The 12907-nt window shown below is 39.7% G+C and overlaps 1 protein-coding gene across 3 annotated transcripts in view; it reads right to left on the bottom strand.

The window, feature by feature from the left end:
• LOC126094500 (multidrug resistance protein homolog 49-like) overlaps window positions 1–12907 on the bottom strand; it is a 365113-nt gene that overhangs the window by 144034 nt on the left and 208172 nt on the right. For all 3 annotated transcript variants that reach the window (XM_049908909.1, XM_049908910.1, XM_049908912.1), the window contains exons 8-9: window positions 6586–6710; window positions 5069–5258 (exon numbers count right to left, since the gene is read on the bottom strand). In XM_049908909.1, coding sequence (XP_049764866.1) covers window positions 5069–5258; window positions 6586–6710 — 315 coding nt within the window. The remainder of the gene's footprint in view (window positions 1–5068; window positions 5259–6585; window positions 6711–12907) is intronic.

Below are 12907 nucleotides of genomic sequence, written 5' to 3'. Positions count from 1 at the left end.
GGGTTCTTTGACCTACATTCATCTGATGATTTTACTGATGTTTTGCCAGCACAAGTGGCTGGCATTGTCAAAGCTTCACCCCCCATTGCCAATGGTGAACTGGTGCTGAGCTCATGGCCGCAGACTAAATGTACCTGGTGCGCCAACGTCCAAGGGCTTCTCCGTGGTAATTTCCAGTGCAGTTCTCCTCTTGCTACCTGTGACAGTCGTTCACGGCAGTACGGGAAGCCAGGATCTGTTTACCTTAAAGCTTTCCTCTTTCTTGTTGAACATGCAAATAGTTTCAACAAGAAAGAGGAAAGCCTTAAGGTAAATGGATCCTGGCTTCCCGTACTGCAGCGAACGACCGTCGCAGGTAGCAAGAGGAGAACTGCACTGGCAATGACCGCGGAGAAGCCCTCGGACGTTGGTGCGCCAGGTACATATAGTCTGCGACCATGAGCTCAGCTCCTGTTCACCATCGGTAGTGGGGGGTGAAGCTTTGACAATGTCAGCCACTCATGCTGGTGAAACGTCATGAAAATCATCAGGTGAACGTCGGTTGAAGAACCTGAGACAGAGGCCAATAGGCAGATTGTCAACCTACTGTTACTTTTTAAGAAATTTGGGAAACTTGCCACCACTTCCCAGTATGTTTACTTCATTATGAGCATCATGACTGATGATCCTTTGCACTATGAAACCAGTGAAAAGTATCATGATCACAATAAAAAAAGAAAGGTTGACCTCCATTGCGCTTTCAAAACTCTAATCTGGGTACAGAAAGATGTATGGTATTCCAGTATTGAGATATTTAATTCACTGTAAAATAACACCAAAGGTCTATGTAGTAACAGCACAATATTTAAAAGTAAAATTAAGATGTATTTACTTGATAAAAATTTTTATTCACTAGATGCATTATGTAACAGAGATGTGTAGACCTCTTATCTCATATATTTTTATTGTTTCTTTGTTACATATTGGTGTGCAACATTTGCTCATCCTTGTACTATGTCCCTTTTTCACTTTGCTTCAGCTTTTATTTTAATTTAATGTTTTTATTATCTCTGCTACTATTTTTGTGGATTAACTGTACTTTCCATTGTTATATGTTCTATATAATTTACATTTATATATACTTTGACTCATTCCAAACCTTAGTGTCCCATAGGCATAAAAGGTTCTATGGAATACACACATAAATAAAATAAAACAAAATAAAAAGATGTTTTCAAAAAGTAAGTGCCAACCAATGATGATCTACTGACTTAAATTTCATCATGTGTGAGTATAATCAGTGAATCTGTCAGTAAAGCCTGCAAATATTTCCAACAACATCTATTCTGAGGATTTAGCTACTAGAAAATAAATTAAGAGAAACCTTACAAGACATAACTGAGCACTGCAGTGTGAGGTTCAATAAAAATAAAAATGGAACATTACTCAATGCATGAAGAAAAAATAAACATTATGAATTACAATGATAGACAGGAAAACAAACAAACAGATCAAAGGACAGACTTGAGTGAAAGACATAATTATGATTACAATGAGAATGAAACTGAGATGGACAGGACAATTACCCACACACAGCAGATAGGCCAAGGAAGTTTGTTGCTAATTTCTGAGAACTGAGAATAAACTGAGATATTGTCCTATTGAGGGCGGCTACACAAAACTGGAAACATGCAGGAGCAACATGGATGCATGTTACTAAGGAGCAAAATGCATAGAAAAGAACAGATGACATTTTTATTCAGGAGAGAATGTCAAACGTCAAATGGCTGATGACAAAGATGATAATACCATTGTCAGTTATGATGATGAGTGATAGCAGGACGCAGGGACTCAGAGAGAAGAAATGCCAGAATAAAAGTATAGGCACAGAAAATACACTCCTGGAAATGGAAAAAAGAACACATTGACACCGGTGTGTCAGACCCACCATACTTGCTCCGGACACTGCGAGAGGGCTGTACAAGCAATGATCACACGCACGGCACAGCGGACACACCAGGAACCGCAGTGTTGGCCGTCGAATGGTGCTAGCTGCGCAGCATTTGTGCACCGCCGCCGTCAGTGTCAGCCAGTTTGCCGTGGCATACGGAGCTCCATCGCAGTCTTTAACACTGGTAGCATGCCGTGACAGCGTGGACGTGAACCGTATGTGCAGTTGACGGACTTTGAGCGAGGGTGTATAGTGGGCATGCGGGAGGCCGGGTGGACGTACCGCCGAATTGCTCAACACGTGGGGCGTGAGGTGTCCACAGTACATCGATGTTGTCGCCAGTGGTTGGCGGAAGGTGCACGTGCCCGTCGACCTGGGACCGGACCGCAGCGACGCACGGATGCACGCCAAGACCGTAGGATCCTACGCAGTGCCGTAGGGGACCGCACCGCCACTTCCCAGCAAATTAGGGACACTGTTGCTCCTGGGGTATCGGCGAGGACCATTCGCAACCGTCTCCATGAAGCTGGGCTACGGTCCCGCACACCGGTAGGCCGTCTTCCGCTCACGTCCCAACATCGTGCAGCCTGCCTCCAGTGGTGTCGCGACAGGCGTGAATGGAGGGACGAATGGAGACGTGTCGTCTTCAGCGATGAGAGTCGCTTCTGCCTTGGTGCCAATGATGGTTGTATGCGTGTTTGGCGCCGTGCAGGTGAGCACCACAATCAGGACTGCATACAACCGAGGCACACAGGGCCAACACCCGGCATCATGGTGTGGGGAGCGATCTCCTACACTGGCCGTACACCACTGGTGATCGTCGAGGGGACACTGAATAGTGCACGGTACATCCAAACCGTCATCGAACCCATCGTTCTACCATTCCTAGACCGGCAAGGGAACTTGCTGTTCCAACAGGACAATGCACGTCCGCATGTATCCCGTGCCACCCAACGTGCTCTAGAAGGTGTAAGTCAACTACCCTGGCCAGCAAGATCTCCGGATCTGTCCCCCATTGAGCATGTTTGGGACTGGATGAAGCGTCGTCTCACGCGGTCTGCACGTCCAGCACGAACGCTGTCCAACTGAGGCGCCAGGTGGAAATGGCATGGCAAGCCGTTCCACAGGACTACATCCAGCATCTCTACGATCGTCTCCATGGGAGAATAGCAGCCTGCATTGCTGCGAAAGGTGGATATACACTGTACTAGTGCCGACATTGTGCATGCTCTGTTGCCTGTGTCTATGTGCCTGTGGTTCTGTCAGTGTGATCATGTGATGTATCTGACCCCAGGAATGTGTCAATAAAGTTTCCCCTTCCTGGGACAATGAATTCACGGTGTTCTTATTTCAATTTCCAGGAGTGTAGGAGGAAATGTGAAAATAAGATATGTGGTACTTCTTGTGTATGTTGTTTTGCAACCTCAGCAAATTGTGTGATTGTATATTATTGTAATAATGAGCAACTAGAGTTGATTTTTTCATATTTTATTTACTACTATCAGTTTCAACGAATGACTCATTCTCAAGCACTATATTAGAAGATCTTATGTCTCCTTTTTTATTATTTGTTTATTTATTTTTTAAATGTACCACATGAGAATGAATAGTTACTTAAAACTGGAAGCAGAAAATAAATATAAAAGAGCAACTACTGTGGGTCATTATTGCAACAGATATACAGTTTGTCAGAAAAATGTTGTTATTGATGATGGGATTTCAGGGTAGGAAAAGACATTTATGAAGAGATGTCCTTTTGTGATGGGCAACAGCATTACTACTACTTTACATTACATTGTAAAATTGTATTCCATGGATCCCATGGAGAAGGGTCTTTGAAATGGGAAAAGAAGTCAAAGACATACATATTATTTAGGTTTGATAAAATATGATACCTTAACGCTATTGATTTTGAAATATTATGGTATTACAGTGCTGATGTTAAACTATAAAAGAACATGTAACATTAATAATAGAAGTTCTTATGAAGAAATAACTACCCATCAGAGAGTTTTCTAGTGTTGTCTCAAGCTCTACCACATTATGTACAAGACATTTAAAGTGCTCTTGGGAGGTTGCTGAACACAAGTACATCCATGTATCTGACTCCTTGTTATGCTAAAGGTAAGCCCTTGAAGTCCTTGCAGAGGTTGCTTTTAGTCCCATTTATGCTTTTTATTATTTTTTGAAAGAAATAAAATATTGGAAATGATAAAGGATGTTGATGAAAATGTATATATTGAAGCATTTGTCAAAATACTAACTTTATTGAAGAGCTCTCAGGAGGACATTCTACAAAACAATGTATAATTCTTATAACAAACGTCTGTGTGCTGAAAATACAATCCCTCTAAACTGAGTTTCTCTAAAAATTATTTTGTAACTCATTTGATAATGTAAATATGCAGAATAAACTAGTTTCTCCAGTTGTAAGTCTCCTATAGTAGTAATCACGTGCACTCCAAATGAAGGTGAACTAAAGTGTTTTATTGTGACTAAAGTGTAGAGTTTTCTATTAAGGTTGTAATCAACCTGCAGTCCTGAAAACTGAACAGTTTCAACTGCTTGTATTTCATTATTTGGGCAGTTTATTTCTACTGTGTGCCAAATTTTATGGGAAGTGCTGATGCTGTGCCCGTCAAATGATTCCACTATATTTGACATGTTCTGTATCTGAATGTTTCCAGTATGACATTTTCAGAAGCATTTAGAATAGTGAAAGCACTGTTTGGTTGATCCCTGTGGTGCCTAATTTCCACAAGGCTCTCTTGGTACCCAGAGACAATAGTGATCATGTATGTGTACATTTTGCATGCACTAATGTGTATTTCTTCATCTAATGAAGCACATAGTCAGGAAGCTGAAGAATAGTAAACAATTTACTTTTACATGGGCCTACATGCCGCTCTATGCCTCCTCTCTGTGCTGAGTAGTATTCTATTCTAATTCATGTAGTTAAATTTTAATTATGTTGCTTATGACTGAGATATTTTTATTGCTGCATTCCACATTCAATGTGCATTTACAGAAGTAATTAACATACAGGGTGCTGTACATCTGTCTTCTACTCCCCCACCCCCCCACCTCCCACCCACAATCCACAAAAAAAGGAGGACATTAAAATAAAATTTGACTCACAATGATAAGAACAGCTGGAGTGTACTCATAGTCACCCATAACTCTTGAGTCAATTATGAGTGTGACTCCATACCAGAATGCCAGTGCGTAACTGCAGTATGTAATGAACCACATTGTTGCTGCACCAATACCAGTGAACATTCCTCTCTTGGTTCCCATTTTTTCAGCTAAAACCAGCTTGTCTTTATACCTGGAAAGAAAAAAGAGATTTTTGAACATATTTCATATTTCCCTTTCTCATAACTGCTTTGGAGTAAATAATTGAAATTCATTTACTGAAACATGTCAATGACTAGGTAGGAAAATTGTGAAAGAATTCTGCTGTTTTATTGTTAATTTATATAGACAAGTCTTGACGTAGTTTAGGTCTTTGTGTAACAACAAACAGTCTTTGCAGTCAATAAAAGAAATTTGTCACTTACAATAGTGTTAGAATATGCTCTATAAAATAAAATTTCCAATATCTTTAAATACTATTTACAGGGATGGGGTGAAAATTAATGCCTCTGTTTTTAAGTGAAAATTTTTAAAACTTATTAAATAAAATGAATGTTATTAACACTCTACACCTTTATTATTCATGTCTACCACTTGCAACCCTCTGCCACCATAGGGCTCCAAATTGTAGTGTTTAACTTGATGGTGTATAATGTAACTATGTTGGTGCTTGAAGAACAGTGTGCTGTAATTGAGTTTTGAATTTGAAGAGTTCATTCACACCGGGAGCTCTCTCTCCTTCAGCATAACAATGCCACACCACAAATAAGCACTGTGACATCTGCAACACTCCAATGTCTTGAGTACAATGTAACTGATCATCCTTTATACAGTCCCGACTCATCCCAGCCAATCTTCAGCTGTTTCCAGAACTTAAAGAATACCTTCAAGTTCTTCACATCAACAGTGATGAAGTAGTGAAAGCAAAGGTTTGGTCAACAAAGTCAAACATTCTACAGTGATGCTATCAACATTGATGATGCTTTCATTGGGAGAAATATGTTCGTGGCCAAAGTGACTATGTAGATATGGAGACGAAACATGCTAATAATGTTAGTTTTACTTAAAAAGTTTTAAGAGTTTTCACATAAAAAATTTGGAAGCATTACTTTTCAGGATGTCTCATATAAGCCAATTTAGTTCAGCTCAATTATGTTTCTCTAAATGAGACAGATTTGATTCTTCAATTTAAGAGTTGTACTGAAAATTATAGTCTACTTTTATTTTAAGTATCCATGATGGTGCTATTAGTACAATATTGTACAAGAAATTAATATTAATCAGGAACATTTGTCAGTAGATCCAAAATGAAAGGAAGATTTTAAAAAAATGTATGAGTTTTTTTGTACATGTAGACATCTCAACAAAATTTTATAAGTTTACAAGTGTAGAAAAGACTTTTAATCTTTCTTACTTTCTCAATAAAATGATAAACACCTTACACACACACTATTAGCTGCATGACAACTGTGATTTATTTTATGTAAAGATGATAAATCAGAAAAAAGATGGTGACTCACCTGTCTACTTCCTTTTGTTGACCAGCAAATGCAACAACTGTGCGAACAGCACTGAGTACTTCTTCCACCACGGCTCCAGCCCTACCATATGAATTCTGCTCTTGAGCTGCCAGTGAACTTTGAACCTGTTAAATATTTAAACAGAAAGTGTTAAGTGTGACTTGCATTTAAATAACCTAAAAGTGAAACAAAGGGAATTTTACAGAGTGGTTAAGTGGGAAAGAGTAATGACATACAAGAAATGAAAATCAAAGGAATAAGTACAATAAAATTTAATGCGCAAGTAAGGAAACATGATGATAATAGTTTCAGCAGCAATCAGCATTCCATTTAACATGTAAATACAGAGCTGTAGGAGTCACTTAACAGTGTGAGCATCCTCACATGGGTGTGAACTCACACCACAAACAGCTGAATGCACCTAATAAGAAGCTAGTTGCTGAACTAATTTCAAGAAGCATTCACTGTAATCAGAGCACTCTTTGCATAATCCCTGTGATTTCCAGTATCTTTACTAGGCTTTCTAGGGCAAATATTTACAAAAGAAAGTTTTTCCAAATAACTATAGATACAGCCACATAATCTTTATTATTAATTTTCTGTTTTGATTGTTCTTGGTAAAACTGTTGAATCTTAAACAAACATGGGATTAAAATCACCTTTTGGCTGCCTCAAAAAATCAAGAAGATGTGCCCTGTGAGTCCCAAGCATACATAATATGTCAAATGAATGTGGCAGTAGCTAGATGCGCATCCCATGCAGTAAGTTTCCCCTCACCCATGTTTCTGGGAGACTTTTCCAAAATCTCCCCCTTTTCCTTGACCTCCCCAGTCCTTTTCCTTCACCCCCTCCCCCTTCCTTTCTCTTCAACCATTCTTACTGAAGGAATAGCAACTAGCTCCAAAAGCTTGCCTAATTACAACCCTCTTTTATGTGTGTGTTCTGCCACTGCTTGGTGAGTAGATTTTTTATCTATCAAATTAAATTACTTCAGCAACAGAGTTAAAATATACAAGATAGCAATTCTGACAGTGCACACATCCCTTTTTGGCAAATGTTCTGAACTTCACTAGACAATTAGAGAGGATAGTAATAAGATTTATTAGTAATAACTCAGAGATTACTGTATATGGAGATTTCAGTTCTGATAGATCTGATTGAAATGAAATGAAATATCATGTGGCTAGACCTCCCGTCAGGTAGACTGGTCATCTGGTGCAAGTCTTTTTAGTTGACTCCACTTCAGTGACTTGTATGTCGATGGGGATGAGATTATGATGAAGACAACACAACACCCAGTCCCTGCGAGGAGAAAATCCCCAACCCATCCAGGAATTGAACCCGGGCCCCTTTGCATGGCATTCTGCTGCGCCGACCACTCAGCTATTGAGGTGGACCCCAATAAATCTGATTGAGAGCACATAGGGTTACAGATGCCCAGATTTGGTTTCATCATCACAGTAACATCACCACCAAGAATTGAAAGCCATAGTGTGACACTAACTGAGAGTTTATTTCTAAATCTAACTGGCTTATATATGAGCTTATAACAAATAGTTTATCTGAGAAAGGATGCTCAAATGACAGCAATAAACCATCATCACCAATTAGGTTTGTCTATAAAGCGAAGAGTACAATTTCAAAGAATTGTAAATGCTGATGCAGTAAAACTATTTATGGAGAATTGTTAGGATAAAAATGGGAAGAAGATAATTAAGGTCACAAAATAAATGCAAAAATTAAATACAAACAGCAGATAAATAGTGTATAAGGAAGAGCAGTGTCTTTTTGTAGCTCTTTTCTCATAATATACACAAATCACTGTAAAGTAAACTACAACAAATCCCAAAACGATCAATGTCAGTGGATCAGTATTACTCATAAATTTTTTGTTAGTATACTTTGTAGAAGTTACTTGCAGTGGCTGCTTCCACTTACTAACATATTACTTGTCTCATTCCACTCACTGGAAGGCCCTCTTACATGCTGGAATTATGGAACACAATGTATTGATACTCTTACAAGCAAAAAATCCTAAACTTAGCTTTGATATGTAATCTCCTGATTAACCATTTAACTGTCTAAAGATGTTGTACTACCTTGTACAAATGACTATAATATTTTACATCCTTCATCAAAGACTTTAATTGTGAACTAATGTGAAATAATTGTAGATGTAATGAGCAAATTGTTTGTTTTTCATTTTGTGGTCTTCCTTAAATTAGCCTCAAGACATTTGTCCACCAAGCCATGGAAGGAGAACACACATATAAAAAAAGGGTTTTAGGTATGCAAGCTTTCAGAGCCAGTGGATCCTTCTTCTGGCAGACGGGTTGAAGGGGAAGTAAGAGGGGTGAAGGAAAAGGACTGTAGAGGTTTAGGAAAAGTGGTAGTGTTCTGAAAAGTCACTCAGAACCCCAGATCACGGGAGACTTACCAGATGAAATGAGAAGAAAAGACTAATGGTTGTGGACTGCACCAGATAAAATTTGAAAACCTGAGAGCTTAAAAGTGGAAGACAGGGCAATATGTAAGACACAGATTACTGCTAAAATGCCATGCACAAGTTAATAAGAGTGAAAAGCTAAGTGAATTGTATGTAATAGAGATGGTAAGGAGACAGAGAAAAATAGACATGTCAGAAAATGAAAGATATAGAAAACTGAAATGGAGTGAAGAAATGAGTAGTTACTGTGAATAAATGCTAAGATGGAAGAAATTAATGTAAATTAAGGCAAGGTGGGTAGCGAGAACCAAGGCCATGTTGTAGCACTAGTTCCTACATGCGGAGTTCTGAGGAAATGGTGTCTGGATGAAGAATCCAGATGGTGCATGTTGTGAAACAGGCACCGAGGTCACAACTGTTATGTTGTACAGCATGCTCTGCAACAGTATATTGTGTGTTGCTGGTATACACCCTCTGACTATCCCCATTTATTCTAACTGATAATCTGATGGTAGTCATGCTGATGTGAAAGGCAAATGTGTTATTTCACAGGTGGCCCTCCCTTTGATAGTATATGTTTTGACAGTTACTGGGCTAATGTGGATGGTAGTAGGAGGGTGCATAGGCAAGTACTGCAGAGAGTGATTGGTTGATTTTGGGGGGAAGGGACCAAACAGCAAGATCCTCGGTCTCATTGGATTAGGGAAGAATGGGGAAGGAAGCCAGTCACGCCATCTCGGCATCTGCCTGAAGTGATTTAGGGAAATCATGGAAAACCTAAATCTGGATGGCCAGACTTGGGTTTGAACCATTGTCGTCATGAATGCAACTACAGTGTGTTAACCACTGTGCCACCTTGCTTGGTTATTGCAGAGAGGATGGTCACAAGGGTAGGAGCCAATGGGTAGGGAGATGGGTTCAGAAGGAGTATAGAGTCTGACAAGGATATTGGGAGGGTGACAAAAAGTTATTGTAGGTGTGGTAGATAAAATCTCTTGGACGTGGTGGCTAAAATCTCAGATAGAATGGGCATCATTTCAGGGCATAAGTTTAAGAAGTCGTGGCCTTGTCGAAGTAGCTGATTGATATATTCCAGACCAGGATAATGCTAAGTGATAAGTGGCCTGCTGTGAAGCTGGTTTTTGGAGGGATCAGCAGTACCAGGATTGGAAGTGATGGCCTCGGAAATCTGCTTTTGAACTAGGTTGGTGAGGTAATTACATCCAGTGAAGTGTGAAGTGAGAATGGTGGTGTATTGCTGTAAACAGTCTGCATTCAAACAAATATGTTTGCCTCAAATGCCAAACCTGCATGAGAGGGAACATTTGACATGGGAATGTTGGCAACTATCTAAATGTAAGTACTGTTGTTTGTTAGTAGGTTTAATGCAGACAGAAGTGTGTAGCTGACCTCTGGTGCGGATGAGATCAACATCAAGGGAAGTGGCATGGGATTTGGAATAAGATCTTGTGAAATTTGATTGGCAGAAAGTAATTAGGGATTCCAGGTATTTTAACGGGTCAGCCTTACCATGAGTCCATATGGTAAAGATGTCATCAATGCATGTAAATCAGACTAAGGGCTGAAGGCTTATGGATCCCATGAAAGCCCCCTCCAAGCAAGTTATGAAAAGGTTGGCATGGGAAGGACCCATCCTGGTTCTCATGGCCATACTGTTGATCTGTCTGTATATCTGCCCCTCAAAGGTGAAGCAGTTGTTGGTATGTATAAAGTTGATCGAGATGAGCAGGAGTGATGTCATAGGTTTGGAATCAGGTGGGTGCTGACTGAGGAAATGTTCAGCAGCAGACAGGCCATGTATGTGGAGGATGTTTGTATGGAGGGATGTGGCATCAATTTTTGTTATATAGGGGGGAAGTCTCTGTGCTATGGGTTGCAGCTGTTTATGTTGCTTTGAAGCCAGCAACTATAGGACAGCCACGATGACTGAGTTTGTGGATCTTAGGAAAAACATAAAAGATGGGAGAGCATGGTTTGTGTGAGGTAAGAAGTTCTATGGATTAAGGTGTTAGTCCTTGTGAGGGGCCTAAGGTTTTAAGGAGACACTGCAGGTCAGTTTGAATCACAGAGATGGGATCTTGGTGGCAGGTGCTTACGCAGAGGTGTCAGACAGCTGATGTGGACCTTCACTAACATACTCCTGTCTCAAGTACCAGAGCTGTAGATTCTTTGTCTACTGGGAGGATAATGATGGAGTAATCAGCTTTTAGTGAATGTATGGCCTAGAGTTATGCAGAGGAGAGGTTAGGATCATGTTGTAGGTACCTGAGGAAGGGGTTGTGAAGCAATGTTGGGTGTGAGGAATTCTTGGAAGACTTGTAAGTTATGATTTTGTGGTAGTGGTGGTGGATCAAGTTGGGATCAAGGCAGCGTTTAACATTAGATTTGTTGCTGGAAAGGATTCAGGTCTGGGTTGCAAAGTGATACTTCCAGTTGACATTACATGTGTAGGAAAGTAGGTCCTTCACTAAAGCAGCCTGATTAAATGCAGGTTTAGGGCTGAAAGTGAAACCCTTGGATAATGCAAATAATTCACAATGGGAGAGTGCTGTAGATGAGAGGTTTAGAGCACTGTACTGTTGTGATTGGTTCTTTGATTAATAGTTATTATTGGTCTGGGAGGCAGTGGTGAAAGTGGGGGTTGTTAAGGAGGTTGGCCAAGCTTGTTTTGTAGGAGAGGGTTGGTGGCTGTTTAGGGAGCTGCAGAGGGACGGTATAGGAGAAAGTGGAATAGCTTTCTGAGGTGAAGTCTGGCATGTTCTTGCAGTTTGAAGTTGGTTTGGTGGATGACACCACCCATGGAAACACGAGGGGCAGATAACTGCACGATTTTGTATTAGGGAAGTTTGGTGGAGTGGAAATTGGCAGATGAGGTATACAGGTCACAGATTAGCCAAGTAAGTGCAAGAGATTGTTGTATTCAAAACTGTAAAATAGCTTGGTGTAAAGTAGGATTACTTTCAGAAACAGGGACTTTCAGTGTTATGCCTTTGGGAGTAACTCCAAGGGACAAGCAGGTTCCAATAAACAGAATGTGGAACTTTGGTTCTGATAGTGCAAAAGCAGGTTTTCGAAAAGAACAGATGTAATATGTGACAGTATTCATCATGGAAAGAGGACTGTTTGCTGTGATAAAAATGGTGGAAGTGGCAAAAAAAGAGAAGCAGAGGGTGGAAAAAGATAGAAAAATGGAGGAAAAGCAAGGAAAAAATTTGGAAAAGTCAGAAAATTTCATACAAAAATTGAGAAAACAAATCATGATTAACAGAGAGAATTTCTTGCAGAAAAAGTGACCCATATGATACAAAAAAATGATTGGAAAAGAAAAAAATCCATAGCGAAAGTCAAGAAATGAGACAAAATCTTAAAAACTGAGCATGCAGAAAGAGTAAGTCACAGAAGAAAATTTAAATTACTTTGCTTGGCAAACAAAATAATGTAAGAGACAGCAGTAAAACTTGATCAGTGTGATGTGACAAAAAGCAAACACATAAATAGGTGAAAGAATTATGTATGAACATCGTAAGTGGAAGATGGGAAAGGAAACACTTGTCAAATTTGCAGATAAACCAGCGAAATATGATTTACAAAGGCCCTGAAACGCAGTGCAGTGTAAACAAATTGTTACATGCAGATTCATAAATAACAATGGGCTCATCTACTACATCAGTACTAGAAAATATTTAGGAGTAAAGTGTTGATTAGTCTGGGTGGTACAGATAAACAAATGAATTGACTAGCACATAAGATAGAAAACAGAAAACAGTTTGAACAAGATGGAAGACAACAAAGACTGACAACAAGAGGTTTACATATCTACATCTACATCTACATCCATTATCTGCAAACCACCTG

The sequence above is a fragment of the Schistocerca cancellata genome, chromosome 8 (assembly GCF_023864275.1).
Source record: "Schistocerca cancellata isolate TAMUIC-IGC-003103 chromosome 8, iqSchCanc2.1, whole genome shotgun sequence".
NCBI lineage: Eukaryota > Metazoa > Arthropoda > Insecta > Orthoptera > Acrididae > Schistocerca > Schistocerca cancellata.
The sequence above is the reverse complement of the archived record's forward strand: the minus strand, read 5'-3'. Positions and strand labels throughout refer to the sequence as shown.